Consider the following 19,877-nt stretch of genomic DNA (forward strand, 5'->3'; position numbering starts at 1 on the left):
TGTATGAGTGCATCATTTCTTTATAAAGTGGCGTCACCAAATACTGGCCCGGTTTTATAGAATTGGTTATACATGTTTCTTTTGCTAGTCCATATGGAAGGGGATTATTCGAGCAAAGTTGTCTTTCCCAAAACCTTTACCACTGCTTGGGGGCAGGGTGTATTTTTTTTACTAGATTGTTGACATATAAGTGTACCCTAAAGGTAAAACCTAAAAAGAAACTGTTCAGTGTGCGGAATCGTTTGCTCCCGTGTGTTCCCTTTTTCGCCCCCACACTGTCTCTCAATCACTGCACATTCACATCTTCAGATTTATGGCGCTTCTCCTTGGTGCTATTGACAGTCATGAATTACATCGTGAGTAACACGCCTGGAGGATCACACTCCCCAAACGCAACTAGTTTGATCTCTCCACCAAGCTGCATTTACAAACAATGAATCTTGCAGTGGGGAGAAAATGCCAACACCCTCTAAGGAAACTTAAAAGCCACAAAGGTATGAGTAACCTTTATCAAATAGAGGACAAATATTTCCCTTCACGGTCACATTTTCCACCCGGTACATCAACGGCTTGTTTTGTAAAACTCCAAATGGCCTTTCTGTTGCCTATGCAACAACTGCGCTGAAGTTACAGTGTGGCCTTGAATGGCATTGATTTGGATGACGTTGTGGTTGAAGCAGACTGGGTTAGGTTACGCGGTACAACACAAAATCGGGGGTTTTATGAGTTCTGTCTTGCCGACTTGCCATATGATATGTGTATTTAGACAGCATTGCAGTGGATGGACCGACAGGGTTGGGGTTCAGTGGCTGAATCAGACCTCCTCGGGTTTGCAGGAAGAGTACACTAATGGAGTCATGCTACGAAACCATTCACAAGCATTTATTTGTGTGCGTCTGGGGGTTGTCATTTAAGTGAGACAGATTGCTTGTCTTCCATCCAAACCATAATAACGCAACTCTAATGGTTATATAAACAAACAAAGTCAAGCAAACCATAAGCTCACTTTTTGTCGCTTATTTGTTTGAGATTGGTTTTCTGAAAATGTACTGACTGTGTTACCGTCTTTGTTCAACTTTAAAAAAACACACGCGTGATAAAACATTGCCAAAATGATCCATTTTCACTTTGATTCATTAGTGATCCACTGAAACTGATTAAGGCAAGAATTTTTTGCTACAGTTAAAAATGGCTGGTAGAACTTTGAATACTTACTTTACTATCAAGAAACTCTTGGTATGAAAGTTTGAAGTTAAAAAAAAAAAAGCAAAGCTGCTATGTATTATTCAGCCACGCAGAATTAATGAGTGACTTTAAATACAGACAAGCCAAAGTAAAAAACAAAACTCTTGTGAAAACCACATCACCATTAATACCAAAAGCTTTGTTATACGGAAACCTCTGTTCCTGAAGCTAAAGCTGAAGTACACACATTTGACATTCTAAAATCCATCAACACATGAGTGCGCTCAACAAACCAACAAGTAATAAATATACCAAACATTTATCACCAACCTTAAGGGAGGCTTAGAGTATTAAAATAGTGCACCATTCCTCACATTTCAAAGACAATAGATAAGAAATGTTACAGTTGTTGTTCTCCTCGTTAACATACCTCATTTCGCTGTGTGACATTATCTACTGCCCTTTGTATGCCATGATCTGATGAACATTCTAGTTTATAATAATGGATTCATTGCACCCGCCCCCTTTGGAGGAGCATTTATCCTTGTTAAGATTACGCGTGAGCTGGAGCGTATCCCTGACGATTTTGATCAAGAGGCGGAGTACATCCTGGACTGGTTGGCAGCCAATTGCAGTATTGGTGACATTTGCCATTGAAAAAGAATCATCATTATTTTCAAATACCTAAGAATGCACAACATCAGAACTGGTCTATTGCGTCATTGAGAACAATAGATTTGTGCGGTATCGATTTACTAACGTTATTTCAAAGTGAGTCTTATAGAATTTATTTTGCTTCATCTGAATGGGAAATAGGGCGGGTCATGGCGCAGTGGTTAGCACTTCCACCTCTTCCTGTGCGGGGTTTGCATGTTCTCCCCAAGCCCGTGTGGGTTTTTTCCAGGCACTCCAGCTTCCTTCCATATTCCAAAAGCATGCATGGCAGGTGAATTGGACGCTCTAAATCAGGGGTGGGCAACTCCAGGCCTCGGGGGCCGGTGTCCTGCATGTTTTCCTGTTTTCTCTCTCAAACACACCTGAATCAAATGATTAGGATTATTCTCAAGCTCCAGCAGAGCTTGTTGATGAGCTAATGGTTTAAATCAGGTGTGTTAGGGAGAGAAAACTGGAAAACATGCAGGACACCGGCCCTGGAGGGCTGGAGTTGCCCACCCCTGCTCTAAATTGTGCTTAGGAGTGGTTGGTTCACTGGGTAAAATGGTGGTTCGTCTGAGCGTGCCCAGCAATTAACTGGCAAAAAGTTCAGGGTGTCCCCCGCCCACTGCTCATAAACAGCTGCAATAGGCACCAGCAGCCAAATTATGTATAGTGTTGAGCTGAAGACCAATCTAGGGTTTTACCAGCTGTCTGCCCAATGTTAGCAGCGATCGGCTCCAGTTAGCATCTCAATAAGAACAAGATAACAGGAGAGAAAACGAGATGGATGATGTTATGAGAAGCATTGCTGTAAAGGGAATATTTTGTTTTATGTATTCAACCACCATCACAGAAAGTACTGTGGTCAAATATACTCCGTATTATACTGTAGCGAACTTTTTTCTTCTTATTTGCGGACCCATTTTGACATACAGTAGATTCTATGAAAGGATGCCCTTTATAAGGCCCAACACTCGTTATTTACAGTTATTTAGGCCTGGGTATTACACTGATCTGTACTGGCTGGTCTTTTCAGAGGTTAGGTGAGCAGGAATGTGGTATTCCTAGAGCTCTCACATCCACATACTGCCCAGGGCTTACTCTGGTTTGCTTACAAGATCGTCTGATCGTCTCAGAGCATTCTGTAGGCAAACAAAGCCTGGATGATATGGAATTTCTTAAATTTCAACAAAAACACAAACAGAAGTTACGGTGTTTGGTCCCAAAGCTACTGGAGGTGTCTAGGACCATGCGGAGCCCCAGCAGATGGTGCTTTTTCCATGGCCTTGAGCTTGACCCTGGCATGCCTGCCTGACGAGCATTCTTGCCTGCCCATGCCTTGAGCCTGCCCGTTCCTGACCACTCGCCTGCCTGATGACCATTCTGTTCTGCTCGTGTCTTGACCCAACTTGTCCCTGTCCAATCCAATACCGGCTACGCCGGCAATAAGAACACCTGTTCCACTTGGCTGGCCACGTTTCCACCAGTCTTCCCTAACAGACTGTCAGTCCCGGCTCAATTCTGTCAGCCTGCCCCCTGGCCCTCACGCCCCAAGTGCAACCCTACCGTTTATAAATAAAGAGGTAGTTCCAACTCTTATCTGCTGCGCGTGCTCCTGGGTTCTTTCGTTCTGACCGTGACAGTTTTATGTTATATCGTTTGTATTGAGCCGTCCTAGCATCCATCCATGTACTTATTCACAATTCATTGATTTCATTTTCATACACAGCAAAGGCTGTTTTAAAGTGCTACATAAATGAAGTTGAGTTGATACAACTTGTGCATTGAATACTGAGACAGCATGTAGCCCATCATTCAATCTGCCATTAAAGATGCGTCTTTTACATGTACTCACGTGCCGGAGTGACAGTGCTGCTCTCCTGCGCCAGTGAAGGTCCACACCCTGCCCGGGTGCAGGCACTGAGGTGGAAGAGGTAGAGGCTGCCTTCTTCTAAGCCCTCCAGCTGCCAGTGGGTGGTGTCGGGCCCTGTGATATTCATTTCCCGGGAACCCAGCACCTCCTTTGTGGTCTCATTAACTACAAAAAAGACGTTACGTCAGTTCAAGGGGCTCAAGTGAGCTGAGGTACATGGCAGACGGATGAGACGTCCGACGTTAGCACATGCTGTATGTTAGTGGAACAACAGTAAAATAAAGGTCAACGGCCTGGGGATGGGAGAGGATGAATAGGTGTCATGCCCACTCAAGCGGAAAGCAAATGTCGCAGATACATGTCTGACAGGTGAGCTGAGCAGGAATACATTAAGTTGTCAAGAGTGAGATGAGGCGGAATATATAGAACTCAAAAGATGCGAGGGAAGACTCTTAACAAGTGGCAGTTGATGAAGAGGCGAGGGAGCAAAATGGGGAGAGTCAGCATTATTAAAGGTGGGTAAACAAAGGAGCAATACTTGAAGAAAGCTAGGAATTGCAGAAGAAAGAAGAAAACATTTGCATAAAGAGTAGGCGGTAAAAAGAAGTATGAATATAGGGGCAATCAGGAGCAGTCAAACATATCACCCAACATGCATTATAGATCAAAGTGCAGTGCGTGTGTGTGTCGAGGGAGGAAATCATCATCGATGCCAATGTTGAAATGCAGGTGAGGGCTGATACTCAACCAAAGCAGTTCGCAGCCACTTTAGGGGTTTCTGTGCGCTGATGAACGCCATCGGGTTAGTCATCGACTAATTTAGACATGAGTGAATTACTCGGCAGCGCTTCATTGGCACATTCATTGCACATCTATATGTTGAAATGTGGCAGACATACAAGGGGATCTTGCGCTGTCACAGCACAAATAATTCAGCCAATGTATGTGTAAAAAGCAAAGCTCCTCTCTGACCAGCATTCCGCAAGCTTTTGGGAAAAGGTTGTTAATGTGTAAGGGCGCGAGGGCAAAAGCAGCCTCGACATGAATGATTGTTTTGGAGAAAGAATCTGCGGTCTCAAAGACTGTGAGATGTAACGATATTAAGTCAGTACTCTTGAGGGTGTTGGTAGGGTCTTGTTTGGAACTAAACACTGCCATCTAGCGTTTGATACTGACACATACAAATTACAAGAGAAGCTTTCTTTGACTCAGTTTGTGGATTATGACTTGCACTGTGATGCACTGGACTCGTAACCCTTTCTATGCTAATGGATATCAAGTTTTTCATTTTTTTATTTGTTTTTGAACTTCTTTGAAGCATGGCATTTTGTTGCAGCATTTTGAGATCTTTTGGTCAGTTTCATTCCTTTTAGTGAAAAGAAATTGAAAAATGTAATGACCCAAAATACTTTTCACATTGGGTCACATAGCTATGAATATATATATATATATATATATATATATATATATATATATATATATATATATATATATTTTATCTTAGAAAATCAAATCACCATTTAAGAACTGCCTTTCATGTTATTTACCAGCAAAAACGAGAGAGTTTCTATGTGCACATACCGAGGTGGTACTGCAGGAGGTAGCCAGTCAGGATGCCATTTGTCACCACCGGTGGACCCCAAACGAGCCGGATGGAATTTTTCTTGGCATTGGAAGTGGTCAGAATGGGCACTTGTTCTGGAACTGTGAAATAATTCAAATTGTGGTGGTTTTTAAAATGCACGTTAAGGCAATCAAATCAACTTTGCTGCACAATATCATTTTACTATTTGATGTCAATTTAATTTGTTATAATATCTCAAGAGGAAATTCAAATTCAGTCTAGAATTCATGCTGCACCGTCTTTCCCACAAGCAATTGGCATTTTGCAATTATTTGCATGATATATGTATTTAAAAAGGTTTGCAGGTTATAATTGCATAAGCAGCGTCTGGGTGTGAGGAGAAGCATCTATGTATTGCTGAGTCTACATCTCACCTCCCTCTGGAGTGTGAAAGGTGACTGGGTCACTGCTAGGCCCGTTTCCTTTCTTGTTGAAAACGTTGACAGTAAGTGTGTACTCTGAGAAAGCATCAAGGTTGGGCACAATGGCATGAGTCCTCTTCCCGGGAAATGACAGCATGCGGCGCTCATCCAAGATCCTGTCAGGATTCAAGAAGCTTCGCTTCCTCAGCCAATGAACCTGTAAGAAGCAGGGAATGTTGAAATTTGCCTAAAAGGGAGACATTTTCCATGCAATTGGAATGAAAATTCAGTCGTTTTACTTCGAATTTTCTTTCTTCTTTTTTTTATTTTTTTTAAGATGAGAAGTTAATGGTGGCGGTCACAAATCTCTAGCCCTGGCAGCTAGCCACGAATGGAAGTGTTGAGATTGAAGGGATGCACACGTATCATGAGGTGCACTCAAATGCATTTGGACATTTCACCCTCAGGAAAAATATATTTACTCATTTGCCATTATAGACGTATCTATTATTTAGTTAAATTAATGTTCCGCTCTTACAAACTTCATAATTGACCCGTCAATCCATACATAATAACAAAATACATAAGATAGATAGATAGATAGATAGATAGATAGATAGATAGATAGATAGATAGATAGATAGATAGATAGATAGATAGATAGATAGATAGATAGATAGATAGATAGATAGATAGATAGCTGACGCATGTGCTGGGACTTTTTGCCAGACTTGAGCCACCTCCTCTTTTTGGGGCACGGCTGAAGACTCAATTTATTCCTCCTCTGCCATTACCTCCCGCCCCAATGAAACCTTCTATCTATCTATCTATCTATCTATCTATCTATCTATCTATCTATCTATCTATCTATCTATCTATCTATCTATCTATCTATCTATCTATCTATCTATCTATCTATCTATCTATCTATCTAATGTATTTTGAAACTATTTTTGAAACTATTTTCCATGACACTTCATGTTTGTACAGCTGGTAATATGAAACACAAACCTGTTACTTTGCCGTGTTACTAAATTTGCAACCAAATGACGCGTGTCATGAAATATGATTAGAAAACAGAAAGCTAATTTAATGCACACATTTTATTTGTGGCGGTGCTGGATGAAGTCTTACATGGTACCCCCTTAGGTGACCTCTCAGTGTGGCAGGTGGAACCGGGGTCCAGCTTACTCTCAAAACAGTCGTGTTAATCACCTCCACAGCAACATCCCGTGGCGCAGCAGTAGGAACTAAAGGGCACATGGAGAGAAGTCAAACAACTGTACAAAGTAACAAAGTCTCTTACTGCTACAGTCAAGCTTGTGGATGCAGGAACATTACTGCACATAAACGATGGTGCAAGTGTTTTTGGTGGTACTAAATGAGCAGACACAAACATTTGAAAGCATAACTGCCCCAAATCATCCTCTAAGTAGAGGGGGGACACACACCAAAAATGAGCTCTACATAAATTCTGCTCTATGTGGTTGCTGGAGAGGATGGAAGCAAAGAAGACACTAGAAGCAGCAGCATCGCGCCTCAGTCAGCCTACGCTACTGAACGTGTCGTGATCGAATAAAGGTTGCCAGATTCTGAGACAGAAGAGTTACATTTCTTATCTCACAGCTCTACAAAAGGTTATTTGCCACCTGCTGCACTCGGGGGCGGGAGAAGTCACTACAGAAAAGCGGCACAGGCAAACGGGGAAAAAAAAGGAAAGAACTTAACCTGACACATTTTCCCGTAGACAATGGCGAAAGATGACTGAAGATGGCCCGGGGTACGATAAAAGAAACAATTAATTAAGGAGGTCATTTATACAATGTGAGTTAGGTGAGCCTCGAGTTAAGAGATAAACTCATTATGTAACTAAGGTGAAATGCTGAGGACGATAATGAAAATGAATTCCCACAAGGCTATTTGTGAGCCTTTCTTGGTCGCAGCGCAGTGCGCAAGTGGTTTTCAAATAAGCCTCACAGTTCTAAGGTTGGGGGCTCGAATTTGGATGCCGGACTTGTGTGGAGGTTGGCTGCTTTAATTTGCTCTCAGGTAGGAAGTAATGAGAGGGTGTTTCCTTTGTTTTCTTTTTATTTGGGGGGTTGTCTAGACTTAAATTTAGACTGCGGGGGGGGAGGGGGGCAGCCAACTTTAAAAACCACATCACAAACGTATGGACCGGGTATGGTATGGACTTTTTGTCCACTTTCTTTCTACTCGCGAGAGGAGAGGGGAGGGGGGGGGGGCTTGCTGTGCACTTCCGGTAGATCCGGAAAAAAGAGCATTGCTGAGAACTTTCACTTTTCTGGGATGTGACAGCCAATATTTTCACGGACAGCACCTTTTTGCACCGTATATATATATATATATATATATATATATATATATATATATATATATATATATATATATATATCATACTCTTTTCATCTTCCAGGGAAATGATGTTGTCAAATGCTTTGGCGCATGAGCATAAAAGCTTTTTGCAAGCATTTCCACAATAATAAATGCCACCCTATATTTGTGGTTACTGGCACAATTTTCACTCACCATCTTCTCCAGAATAACCCGTAGCAATTTTAGGCTCCGGTCCCCAGCCATGGCTGTTCCTGCTCTGAATTTTGATTTCATACGGGATGAACGTTGACGTGTTCCTCACAACGAAAGAGTGCCTTTGGACCAGGTGTTCTGTCCAGGTGTCATCCACAGCAAGCTTTCTGTAGCTCACCTTGTACTCCAGGCCTGGGCCATTTTGTTCAACGGGCAACAATGGCTACAATGGGGACATTTCATTGGACTGGATCCCAGTACATGGAAATGTTGCAGTTGAGAAAAAAACGTACCTCCCAGCTGATATCCATTTGATGAGGTAGGTGGCCATGGATTTTAATGTTTTCTGGGTTCCTATCAGGAGCTTTGAAGAGTATTTGTAATAATGATTCTTGGACACTGAATTATGCATACACATTTTTAAAAAGGTTCAAAGGCAATACTAAGCATACTACTGCAGAATTACAGTGTATAAGTCCAGCTGTTACACAATTTAAAAAGAACCGTAAAAACTTTATCAGAGCAGAAAGCATGGATTCAAGAGAGAGAGAGTGAGACCGAGAGAGAGGGAGATGAGTCTCACCAGCTGGGGGGGTTTTGTAGCGCTCAGTGGGCTCACTAGGGGGCCCAGGTCCAACAGCATTAACTGCATATACTCTGAACTGGTAGTTGAGATGTCCGTGGAGTGCTAGCTCGGCTGTTGCCTGGTTACCAGGGACTTTATGCAGCTCTTTCCACTTGCCTGGCTCCCATTGGCTCTCCTCATACTCCACAATGAATTCTGCATTCAATATTCATGCAGGAGATCCGGGGGGTATAAGTTTAATCACCATCGCACACATCAGCATTTGAACTTCTGACATCCTTTATTATTACATCGTGTTTCTCGTGTTTTATCATGAAAGGTCAATATGTGGTGAAAACAGTGCTGATTTAATTTTTACCACTCTAACTAATTGAATGTGAGGATTAGATGAACGTTGGACTAACCAGTAAAGAAAATGTATTTCATTCTTTCTAAATTTGTCCTATTGTCATCAAAAGAATAAATAGTTATTTGCATATTTAGATGCGCACGTTGAACACATATTGTAACACAGAATACTGGTTAAGCAGTTGGGAACAGTAACATTGTAACAGGATAACAAAAGAGAACAATGATAATTCGATAACCATTTAAACAGACACAAGGTGCCTGTGAACATTTTTGAAAAGAGCAATCATCACTTTTGTCTCACCTAATACAGAGCTGTTGTGATCACTACCAGGTACCCAAGCCAAACGGATATGTCTCTGATCCTCGAGCTCACTTATCGCTACGTTTTGTGGGGCATCAGGAACATCTGCAAAATATAGCAACAAGATCACGGTGGCTTTCTCAACAGAGACAATGGATAAATAATCTAAGATAATGTATCTCAACATTAAAATGTACCAATATTTTAGGTACGATACAATACCTCTTCTAAAATAAGTCTGTGTGTGTGTGTGTGTGTGTGTGTGTGTGTATGTTTTTTGATCGATAGTCAAAATAGTTATTCACTACTCACGCTACAGCACAATCTTTACATGTGAGATTTAAGAAACATTTAACATTTAAGTTTTATAACGTAGTTTAACATATAACATGTATCATGTAATGCAGTGCTTTATTCAACACATTCAAGAGACACCTAGGGGCTAAATTTGATTTTTTATTGAATGCATATGCAAGGGAAAATATTCCAAAAACAGCACTATAAAGTTAAAAGGGTGTAGTTACATTCATTTACCGAATGACTAAAGTTTAACAATTGAATCGCAGTGCTGTATTAATTATAAAATAGATAAAATTATTGAGCTGTCAACATTATCATGGTGGAGGGTTTTGCAGGTTCCAATGATCCTAAGAGCTATGTTGCCTGGGGCAACAGGTCCGAGGTGAGGTTCCAAAATAAGGAGGGCTCAAAGACCCCTCATGATGAGTAAGATCATTGAAGTCAGGTTTCCCTTGTTGGGGTGGGTTAGGGTCAGGGTTAGCCGTGGCAGTGGAGCAGCTCGACGCCCTCAGCGGGATCCGAGAGGGCGCATGAGAGTTTGCCTGACCCAGTCCACACGTGTTTTGTGGACTTGGAAAAGGTGTTTGACCGTGTTCTTCGGGGAGTTCTATGGGGGGGTGCTTCGAGAGTACGGATTACAGAACGCCCTGGTATGAGTTGTTCAGTCCCTGTGCCACCATTGTCAGAGTTTGGTCCACATTGCCGGCAATAAGTCGAATCTGTTTCCAGTGGGGGTTTCTCCACCAAGGCTGCTCTTTGTCACAGATTCTGTTCATTACTATTATTGACAGGATCTCAAGAAGTAGCCGAAGCGTTGAGAGGGTTTGGTTTTGGAGTCTTTGCATCCCTGCTTTTTGCGGATGATGTAGTGCTGTTGGCTTCTTCAGGCAGTGACCACCAACTCTCACTGGAGCTGTTTGCAGCAGAGTGTGAAGCCGCTGGGATGAAGATCGGCACCTCCAAATCTGAGACCATGATCCTCAGTTGGAAAAGGGTGGAATGCCTACTCGGGGTCGGAGATGAGGTGCTGCCCCAAGTGGATGAGTTCAAGCATCTTGGGGTCCTGTTCGCGAGTTAGGGTAAGATGGAACAGGAGATCGACAGGCAGATCGGTGCAGCGTTTGCTGTAGTCTGTACTCCCTACTAGTCTGTTGTGGTGAAGAACGAGCAGAGCCGAAAGGCAAAGCTCTCTGTGTACTGGTCGATCTACATTCCTGCCCCCACCTATGGTCACGAGCTGTGTGTCATGACTGAAAGAACGAGATCGCGGCAGAAATGAGTTTCCTCTGTAGGGTATCCGGGCTCTCCCTTGTAGATAGGGTGAGAAGATCGGTCATCCGGGAGGGGCTCAGTGCGCTGCTCACTGCACCTCCGCGTTGAGAGGAGCCAGTTGAGGTGGTTCAGGCATCTGATTAGGATGCCTCCCGGGCGCCCCCCTAGTGAGGTGTTCCGAGCATGTCCCAACGGGAGGAGGCCCCGGGGACATGCTAGAAAGACTATGTCTCTCGGCTGGCCTTGGAACGTCTGGGGATCCCCCCGGAGGACCTGGACGAAGTGGCCGGGGAGAAGGATGTCTTGGCTTCCTTGCTGAATCTATTTTAACTGGGCTGTCATTTAATTTTTGGGGGTGGGTATTTCCTGTTCATTATCTTACTCTGGAATTGTATTTACTGTTTGACAAAGGAGTTTTGCGTGCATATGTGTGTGTGTGTGTGTGTGTATATTCTTTTTTTTTTTTTTTTGAGGGGGGGCAGATTGTGCAGTAGAAATTTGCACTGATATCCAGTAGATAGTTGCTTCTCAAAATAAGTCAACAGTTTGAATAACTGCTCTTGATTTTTTTTAATTAATATTTCAAGAATATACATGTCATAGAACTAATGATAGGAGCACCTTACCAAGCACTGTGAGAAGTGCCGTCCTATTGTCCACATCTAGACGGGTTCTAGCCATGCATGTGTATACTCCCTCATCATTCAAGTTTACGTTCATAATCTGCAGCATGCCATCACCCACAAAGTACCTAAATATAAAAACCTTTCATTAGGAAGTGCTTTGTAAATATACACAATTGCAAACCCAACAGAGAAACACTATTGCATACGCAAACCTGGAATGTTCCTCGGTGGAGAAAGTCATATTTTCACCGTCCTTCATCCAAACTACCTCAAAGGAGTCCTCCAGACTTTTATCATACTCAGCCTGACACATCAACTGGGCTGTTGTCCCGCTGATGACCTGCATATCCTGAGGTCCATTTATAATCTGGGTGGGGTCTAGCAACAGAAAGTCAGTGAGGAAAAAGAATACATATATACATATATACATATATACATATATATATATATATATATATATATATATATATATATATATATATATATATATATATATATATATATATAAATTATGACAAAAATAGAGCTCAAGTTGCATTTTATAGGATTTATTTGACAATAGCAAGGCAACGGTTGTCATGGTATTTCAATCAGTACCATCGTTGCACAAAACCATGTTGAAGTGTCCTCGAGCGAGACACTGAACCCCTAGTTGCTCCTGATGCTGTGTCATCAGTAGGTAAATGACTAGTTAGTGCTTTGAGTACCCAAGGTAGAAAAGCGCTATATAAGTGAAAGTCCATTTACCATTTTTACCAGAAGTTAATGTTTAGACAAGATTTAAAGAATATGATAGATAACATAATGTATAACTGGCACCCTAAGTTGCTTTACATTCAATAATCAATTTGTACCTTCATTGTTAAACCATTCAACTTTTGATTAAGAAATTATAACTATGAATAGTAAAATGTGAAAAGTAAAAGTATAAGTTGGAAAGTAGAAATCATGTAAAGCCTTTAAAATACTAAATCATTTCCAAAACAAAAGTTAATTTGATAAGGCATCCTTTATAAGTTCCTAATTATCGCCGAAAATTCATTGGACTTTGAAGGATCTAATCAAAATGAATTCTCACCATTTCTTGATTTTCTCCTTCCTCTAAAATCATCACAAGCTCTTTTTAGAAGTGTTGAATTGGAGGAAAAGTACTCCTCTCCAACTCAGTGTTAAGTTTGGAAAAGCGATTTCAATCTGCGTCAACAGCATACACACAGATGCATGACTGGCATTTAAAGCGGTGTAAAGACAATAGCTTGTTTTATTCAGCGTTAAACTCGATGTTAAATGACTAGAATCACGAAATTCGCAACAATAACAAATTATTCACTCCTGTCTGTCGTGGACTAGCCTTTTTGAATTTACTCGGTTCCATTGCTACTGTTTGCTACCTGGCTTCCACGAGTCACTTGCTTCGCTGATTGGTTCTTTCAACTGTCTGTTTGCTCAGGATTGGCCTGCCTCAGAGGAGGGTTTCATGCCGACTCAGGTAACTGTTCAACGCCAGTGATTTCAGTTAAAGAGAAACTAAAAAAAAAAAAAACCTCTGATGGTGAGTTTTTTTTCAGATATGAAAAATTACAATAACTGACCCTGAAAGAAAAATTCTTGAAAAACACAACACCTTTATGTACTTAATTACATGTTGCTAATTTATATTCACATGGTTTAAAATGAAAAATATTTATAGACTTTCTATATTTCCATTTATACTTAGTTCCAATATTAATCTGTTCCGGAACCAAGTCATTATCCAATGCCATCCAAAATTCCTGTCATCATTGAGGCTAATTTAGTCATTTACCTTACAACGTTTATTAATAAGTTAATTTGTCATCATTTATGTTTATTTGTGCTTGGCCCTCTAAGAACTGTCTAGTCTCCTAATGCTGAAGCAATTTTCATTTTCTGTTGCGATACCTTTCACTGCCAGCACAGCTGTAATAGACGACTTGCCCTCGCTGTTATCGGCAACACAGACGTATTCGCTGCTGTCTTTTTTCTCCACACTGGAGATTTGTAATGACCCGTTCTGAAGGGCAACAAATCTTTCTCCCTCAATGGTTTCTGGAGTTTCATCTTTGGCCCTGAGAGAAAGAGTGAGAGCAAGAATGTTTTCACATTGCCGCATATCAGACAGCCAAGTGCATTACGCAGAGCTAAATTAAAGGGAATATATCACAGACTTCACAACATCACATATTTACTTTTGGATGAATGGATCAAAATTCTTCAAATGAACATTTTGAAGGACGTTTTACCGTAAGATACTGTATTCTCCATCTATCTATTTTCTACAGCGTTTACGCTCATTCGTGTCATAGGTGAGTTGGATCGTATCCCATCTGAGTTTGTTGAACAGGCATTGCAACAACTTACACAACGCATGTAGACAATACTGGTCCTGTTGCCTAACTGCAGTGCATCGCTTTTCCGTGGGACAGCCGTGGGATTCCCATAGTGAACTTGTTTGCCATGTGCTCATGTGTGTTTTTGCTAGATATTGTGGTTTCCTACCACATATCAAAAACCTGAATGCAAGACTCTCTGAAGAAATGTTCAAATGAATGTGAGAGCAATGATTGGCTATACAACCCTCCACACAGATCCGTAGGCATTGGCACCTAAATGAGGACAAGGTTTAATAATAAAGCACGGATGGTAAAAATGCTAGCTCCTCAGTTTTGCGCTGTACGAATTTACCACTGTTATTTTTGTGGTCTAAATTTACGTGTTGGGACATTGGCATGCATTTCTATCCTAGTTGCTTGCACAATTTCCGCTACAGATGTAGTCGGTAACAACCACGGTCATACATCATGCAGTGCATCTAGTCGGTAGTTTCCATGGCAATGAGATGGCTTTTGAATGGTGACTCTGAGACGAGGATTAAATGCCAACATATTCCCTGAACAATTTTGTTGCGTAACATTTCAATTTGACAAAGCCTTTGTCTCAGTTTTATAATATTCTCAGGCCAAAGCGAGGTGGATTTGAACCGGGGTTCCTAAACCGTGAGGCGCAGGTGCTAACCACTGCCCCACCGAGCCGCCGGCAAGTACAAACTAGTAAGACAGCAGCAGGTAGCAAAGTCTCTTTTAAAGGAAATGAGGCAAAGCTTTGCTGCTCATTAATAGAATCAAATTAGCCCCAGTTTCGAGGATGGCAGGAGGATAATCTCATTAAACAGGCAGAGGCATGTGTGGTGTGAACACCTGAAGCTGTGAGGTTCAACTCCTTCACTCACATGCTGCAGCTATGCTTTTTTTTTCTCCTCAGTCACACATACTGATGTGTTTATTTATGACTAAGCCCCCCCCCCCCCCCCACACACACACACACACACACACAAACACGCATACAGACACAAAAATCACACCACACAATGTGTTAGGTAGTTATGTTCCATTTCTGTGAAATTTCTCACCAATATTCCTGTGCTTCTTACCAAGAGATAGTGGGAGGTGGCGAGCCAAAAGTATTACAGTTCATGGTCACATCTTTGCCACGTATCACTGCGTACTCGTGGTAGTCCTCCGTGAGGATTAGAGGAGCCAAATCTACATGTGAATGAAAAAATTACTAATGGCAAGAAATTCAACTGCACATGAAGAATTGTATTACTTTAGTGCTTCATTGCCTAAAGTAACTGATTTCTTAAGTTTTTAATTCATTTAGTCACAGCCATTTTTCAACCCTCCTTCAGCAAAACATTTGGAAAAAAAATTAAGTATTGGGGATTGAATGGGTTGATTGGGACTGAGAATAATATAAAAAAAAAAAAACCTGCCTTTACAAGATGAACTAAGGAAGCCCTATTTTATCTTATCAGTTGAAAATGCTCAGTATTAAGGTCCTCAATTGAAAAATGGTTTGAGGTTTTTAAATGTATTTTAAGTTATGTCACATTCATAGAAAAGCATGTAAAAGTATACTGTATATTGTATGCACACTGAAAAAATGAACCTCAATTGACTGAAAATGCACACAGAAAAATTGGGGTTACTTATATAAAGTAAAGCATAGTCCTTGTTAAGAAAACACAACAAAATAAATGTTTGTAACAACTACTTGTTAAACGGATGCAATTTGTTGCAGTACTTTTTCTAAGTAGACTCAATTTAAAAAAAAAAAAAGGTGTATCGCAACTAATTGCATTAATTATCAAGTTGTTAGACCATTTTTTCAGCACACACATTTAATTTAAATTACTTACTCTTTCTATGTTTCCCTAATCTTTGCATTATAGCATTAAGTTTTTTGTATTGGATCTCATGGACATTTCGCATATGTCTGTATTAATGCAGTATTGCTGCTCATTTGTCTCTATGAGGAAAATTGTTTTGTGCACATGAATTTAAATATTCTAAATGTAAACATTTTGTCTCTACTCTCAGTATTGATTTGTATAGTATATGTTGGGCACACTTGAGAGACACCAGTAAATGCTACACGTATTTAACATACTTGGTGAAGAAATAGATTTCTATTCTAACCTGCAACTTTTAATCTACACAGCCTACTCACTCATGACCATGATGTTAATGTTGCCCAGAACAACCCCGTGTCTGTTGGCTGCTTCGCACTGGTATACGCCACTGTCATCCGGCATGGCGTTGTGGAGCACAATTGTGTCATCAAGCACCCGTTTGTTGTTCAAGGGGTCATCTGAATTATAAATAATTTTGATGAACTCTCAACCAGTATGTATATAGTGATAAAAATAACAGGTCACACGGGCATTAGACTTTGCAGAAGAGAACATCGGTGAAAATGTGGCATTGTATAAGCATAACTTTCCATCACACACCTTCAAAAATGCGTCCATTCTTTCTCCACATTATGTCTGGTTGTGGTTTCCCGCTGACCGAGCACTTGATGTGTACATCAGAGCCGATCACAGTCAGTTGGTTGTGAGGCGGCTCAGTCAGCCACTTTGGAGGCTCTGGGAGATGTCGAGGGGAAAAAAAAATGTTGTGTTTGTTTTGTGTTAAACCAGCTGTCATCACTTTGAGTCAAAACAAGAGTGCCCGCGGTGTACTTCGTGCATAATGAGCACCTGATGTTGACTAACCTTCTACTATTACATCAAAGTAATGGACAGCCTGTCCAACTATGTTCTTGGCTAAGCACATGTATTTGCCCTCGTCATTTTCCTCCATCGCAGCGATGGTCAATAGTTTTCCAAAATTGTCAAATTTTGCTCGAGTGGTAATTTTGTCTCCCATCTTCATCCATTCTATCGTCGGAGTGGGACTGCAAAATGAGACACATTTGGACGTTATGAGCAATCAAGACAGACATGTATAAAGCCAAGTGTTATCAGGAATTAATCAAATGCGGTTGCAGTACTGATCCTTACTTTCCCCCTGGTACACACTCAAGCTGAAGTTCTGCTCCTTTCAATAGCACTTTCTCTGTCTGGACACCAGAGGGCAGCAGAAGGCTGGGTGTTCTCACGGGGGGGCCTGCTGTTACAACAAAGCCCCTCTCAGTTTTATGTATCATGTATATCAGTGGTCATAATAGAAAAAAAAAACATTTACAAATGCACGCTGTGCTCTTTTATATCATGAAAAGAAGCACTAATGTTAAACGTTGATATTTTTTGGGTCAGCGAAAACAAGGGGGTAGGAGAATCACTCACTGACGTCACTGTTCTCATACTCCGGTGTCCCTGCAACGGACAAATAACATTGCCAGTTTAATATACAGTAGTGTTAGCAGCTATCACAAGTAAATACCATGACGACGCCACACTTCCTACAGTCGACAGCAAAAACTAGACAGGACAAGTCTTGCGTTTTGGTATGCCCTTAAAAAAAGAGGCAATTGCAATGCTTGCAAAAAAGATTCTATTTTGAAATACTTTGTCAGAGGATTTTTTCCCCCCTATGATAGCATAGTATTTGATTCAACGCCAATACACCTACATGGCTTGACCTCAACGGCCATAGCGGGTTTCTGGACGATTGTACGTATGCGAAGAAAGTCGGCAAAGCAGCAGTAGTCCTGACGACTGTCTTTCTGTAAGGCATGAGAGAAGTACAGGCTGCCATCAGTGCCCATGGAAACCCTCTCATCCTGCTCAATGTGCTGAAGACCTGCAAAAAAAAAGTGCACATTTCTTTCAGCGACATGATATTGATGCTAAAACGAGAGCAGCGCTGTACATACATTGTGGAATGATCAACATAAAGATTCTGGCAGGTTCATTTTCTGCTGAAAAGCATGGCTTTAAAGTGTTCAACAACATAAAGTAACCTCTATGAAAACACAAATTTGAGGACTTGCTATAGATTTGTTTGACAACAATCAAGGAAGACAAAGTGTTTCTTTTTCATTGCAACAGTACGGGCACATATCACACATGACACACACGCAAACCGACAGCCCCCCATCACATTTCCAACACATTATGCTGACTTTTACAACTAGTTGCATGCAAGTGATGTATCACTTGAATGATTTTGATCCTCAAACCGGGGACCTTCAAGCCCAATGAGGAGGCTTAGCTTAAAACTGACATCAAATCTTTTGTCACGCAGCATGATGGTATCTACTGACTTCAGTCAAGTGTCACTTGGCTTTATGATTTGGTGACCAGACAGATTATGCCCTCCTATTTCCTTCACATGAATCCGTTATTAAGGTCCTGAAAATGTATTGGATGAGAAATGGAAAGCTCCTTTGAACAAGCCCAAACAAATACTACTCTGGATACACAAGACATTGACAAAAATCTACTCTTGTTTTGGAAAACAATTTTCATGATTTTAGCCTAATTATGACATGTTCCGAAACAGTCATATACATATCTAAATTCTGCAGTGTGAATTTGATAAAATACACTTTTTTTCAGGGATTGGAATTAAAACAGGCGGCTCGACGGAGCTTTGTCAAGTACGTACGCCCGAGCCGACCCTAGTGTAAATTCAACAACTCCGACCCTATTGTGTGGAGTTTGCATGTTCTCCCTGAGCGCACGTGGGTTTCCTCCGGGCACCCCAACTTCCTCCCATACTCCCAAAACACGCATCGCATATTGGATATACGAAATCGTCCTTAGGTGTGACTGGATCCGTGAATGCTTGTTTGTCTCTGTGCGCCCTGCAATTGGCTGGCTACCAGTTCAGGGTGTCCCCCGCCTACTGCTCAAAGTCAACCGGGATAGGCACCAGCAAGCCTGCGAGCCTTGTGAGGGTAAGCGGCTCTAGAAATTGGTGGATGGATGGAAATTAAAACATGCTTTTAATAATTCCAATTCAATAATTAACAAAACAATCAACAATTGAATTAATTATTTAAAAAAAGCATAATTAGTTGCAGCCATTACATAGTTTTTTAGTAATACGCTGTATCAATTTGAAAGGCAAAGAACAGAGTATTTGCAGTGGGTACAGAACTGCACAGCATAATCTGCTAATGAGAGGGAAAATAAGAATACCGCCTCTATCTGTCATTCAAAAATGAATTTTGTATGCTGTTGGATTAGGAATCCCTAATGAAGTTTTCGGTGACTCTTAGGCATCTGAATATTACAGCAGCCTATATTAATTAGTGTTACATAATACTGCCACACTTTTTTGACAGGTTGAATTATGGGGTTTGTGCAATGTATTCTAATATACTTGACTTCAGTGGGAAGGACGCAGCACTCGATCAGAACCCCTGAACTCCTGGTGCAAGTGTGCTGGTCTGCGCAGAACTATTATTTATGTCTCGGGTCACTGAAGCTTCATTTACAGTCTCATTTTAAGCATAGCCTTAAGTCATTGCTTAAGTCAATACACAAAGCAAACTCATAAAACACGTTGAGTACAGAGTTATGTTCCATGGCACTAGGGAGAACTGAGTGTCTATTCTTATGCATTTGGGTCGTATATAAAAGAAAAGCTCAGTGAGCACTTCTTTTGAGTTTTGACTTTCTGTCATTTGAGGGCGCCTCGAGAGTCAGACACACACCTCAGTCCTTTTAGGGAAAAAAAAGGTCGCATTTTGCTCGACAAATCACTTTGTCTGGGCAGAGCTTGGAAAACGGGCACAATTTGAGGTCAAGTCAGGTGAGGTTCTTTCTTTGCCGCGCAAGATGATTTGAAAGTTAACCTCTATAAAGCATAACAGTGATGGTGGGCAGTAAGCCTTTTTTCTCCAGTCCAACCTCCCACAAACTCAAGTATCTTGTAAAAAGTC

The 19,877-nt window shown here is 41.2% G+C and overlaps 1 protein-coding gene across 14 annotated transcripts in view; it reads right to left on the reverse strand.

Annotated features, from left to right (window-relative positions):
* The window catches only part of LOC148427586 (neural cell adhesion molecule L1-like protein), a 70,571-nt gene that overhangs the window by 20,695 nt on the left and 29,999 nt on the right, over positions 1–19,877 (reverse strand). For 9 of the 14 annotated variants that reach the window (XM_088407334.1, XM_088407342.1, XM_088407340.1 and 6 more), the window contains exons 6-24: positions 17,618–17,788; positions 17,332–17,361; positions 17,047–17,155; positions 16,759–16,940; positions 16,495–16,629; positions 16,212–16,352; positions 15,133–15,244; positions 13,605–13,771; positions 11,897–12,062; positions 11,685–11,809; positions 9,487–9,591; positions 8,832–9,029; positions 8,542–8,612; positions 8,249–8,471; positions 7,430–7,465; positions 6,836–6,951; positions 5,714–5,918; positions 5,297–5,419; positions 3,698–3,880 (exon numbers count right to left, since the gene is read on the reverse strand). In XM_088407334.1, the coding sequence (XP_088263460.1) occupies positions 3,698–3,880; positions 5,297–5,419; positions 5,714–5,918; positions 6,836–6,951; positions 7,430–7,465; positions 8,249–8,471; positions 8,542–8,612; positions 8,832–9,029; positions 9,487–9,591; positions 11,685–11,809; positions 11,897–12,062; positions 13,605–13,771; positions 15,133–15,244; positions 16,212–16,352; positions 16,495–16,629; positions 16,759–16,940; positions 17,047–17,155; positions 17,332–17,361; positions 17,618–17,788 (2,598 nt within the window). The remainder of the gene's footprint in view (positions 1–3,697; positions 3,881–5,296; positions 5,420–5,713; positions 5,919–6,835; positions 6,952–7,429; positions 7,466–8,248; positions 8,472–8,541; positions 8,613–8,831; positions 9,030–9,486; positions 9,592–11,684; positions 11,810–11,896; positions 12,063–13,604; positions 13,772–15,132; positions 15,245–16,211; positions 16,353–16,494; positions 16,630–16,758; positions 16,941–17,046; positions 17,156–17,331; positions 17,362–17,617; positions 17,789–19,877) is intronic. The other 5 variants (XM_088407348.1, XM_088407349.1, XM_088407337.1 and 2 more) reach the window with 2 other exon arrangements.

Source organism: Hippichthys cyanospilos, chromosome 2 (assembly GCF_059441005.1).
Source record: "Hippichthys cyanospilos isolate Australia breed blue-spotted pipefish chromosome 2, RoL_Hcya_1.0, whole genome shotgun sequence".
NCBI lineage: Eukaryota > Metazoa > Chordata > Actinopteri > Syngnathiformes > Syngnathidae > Hippichthys > Hippichthys cyanospilos.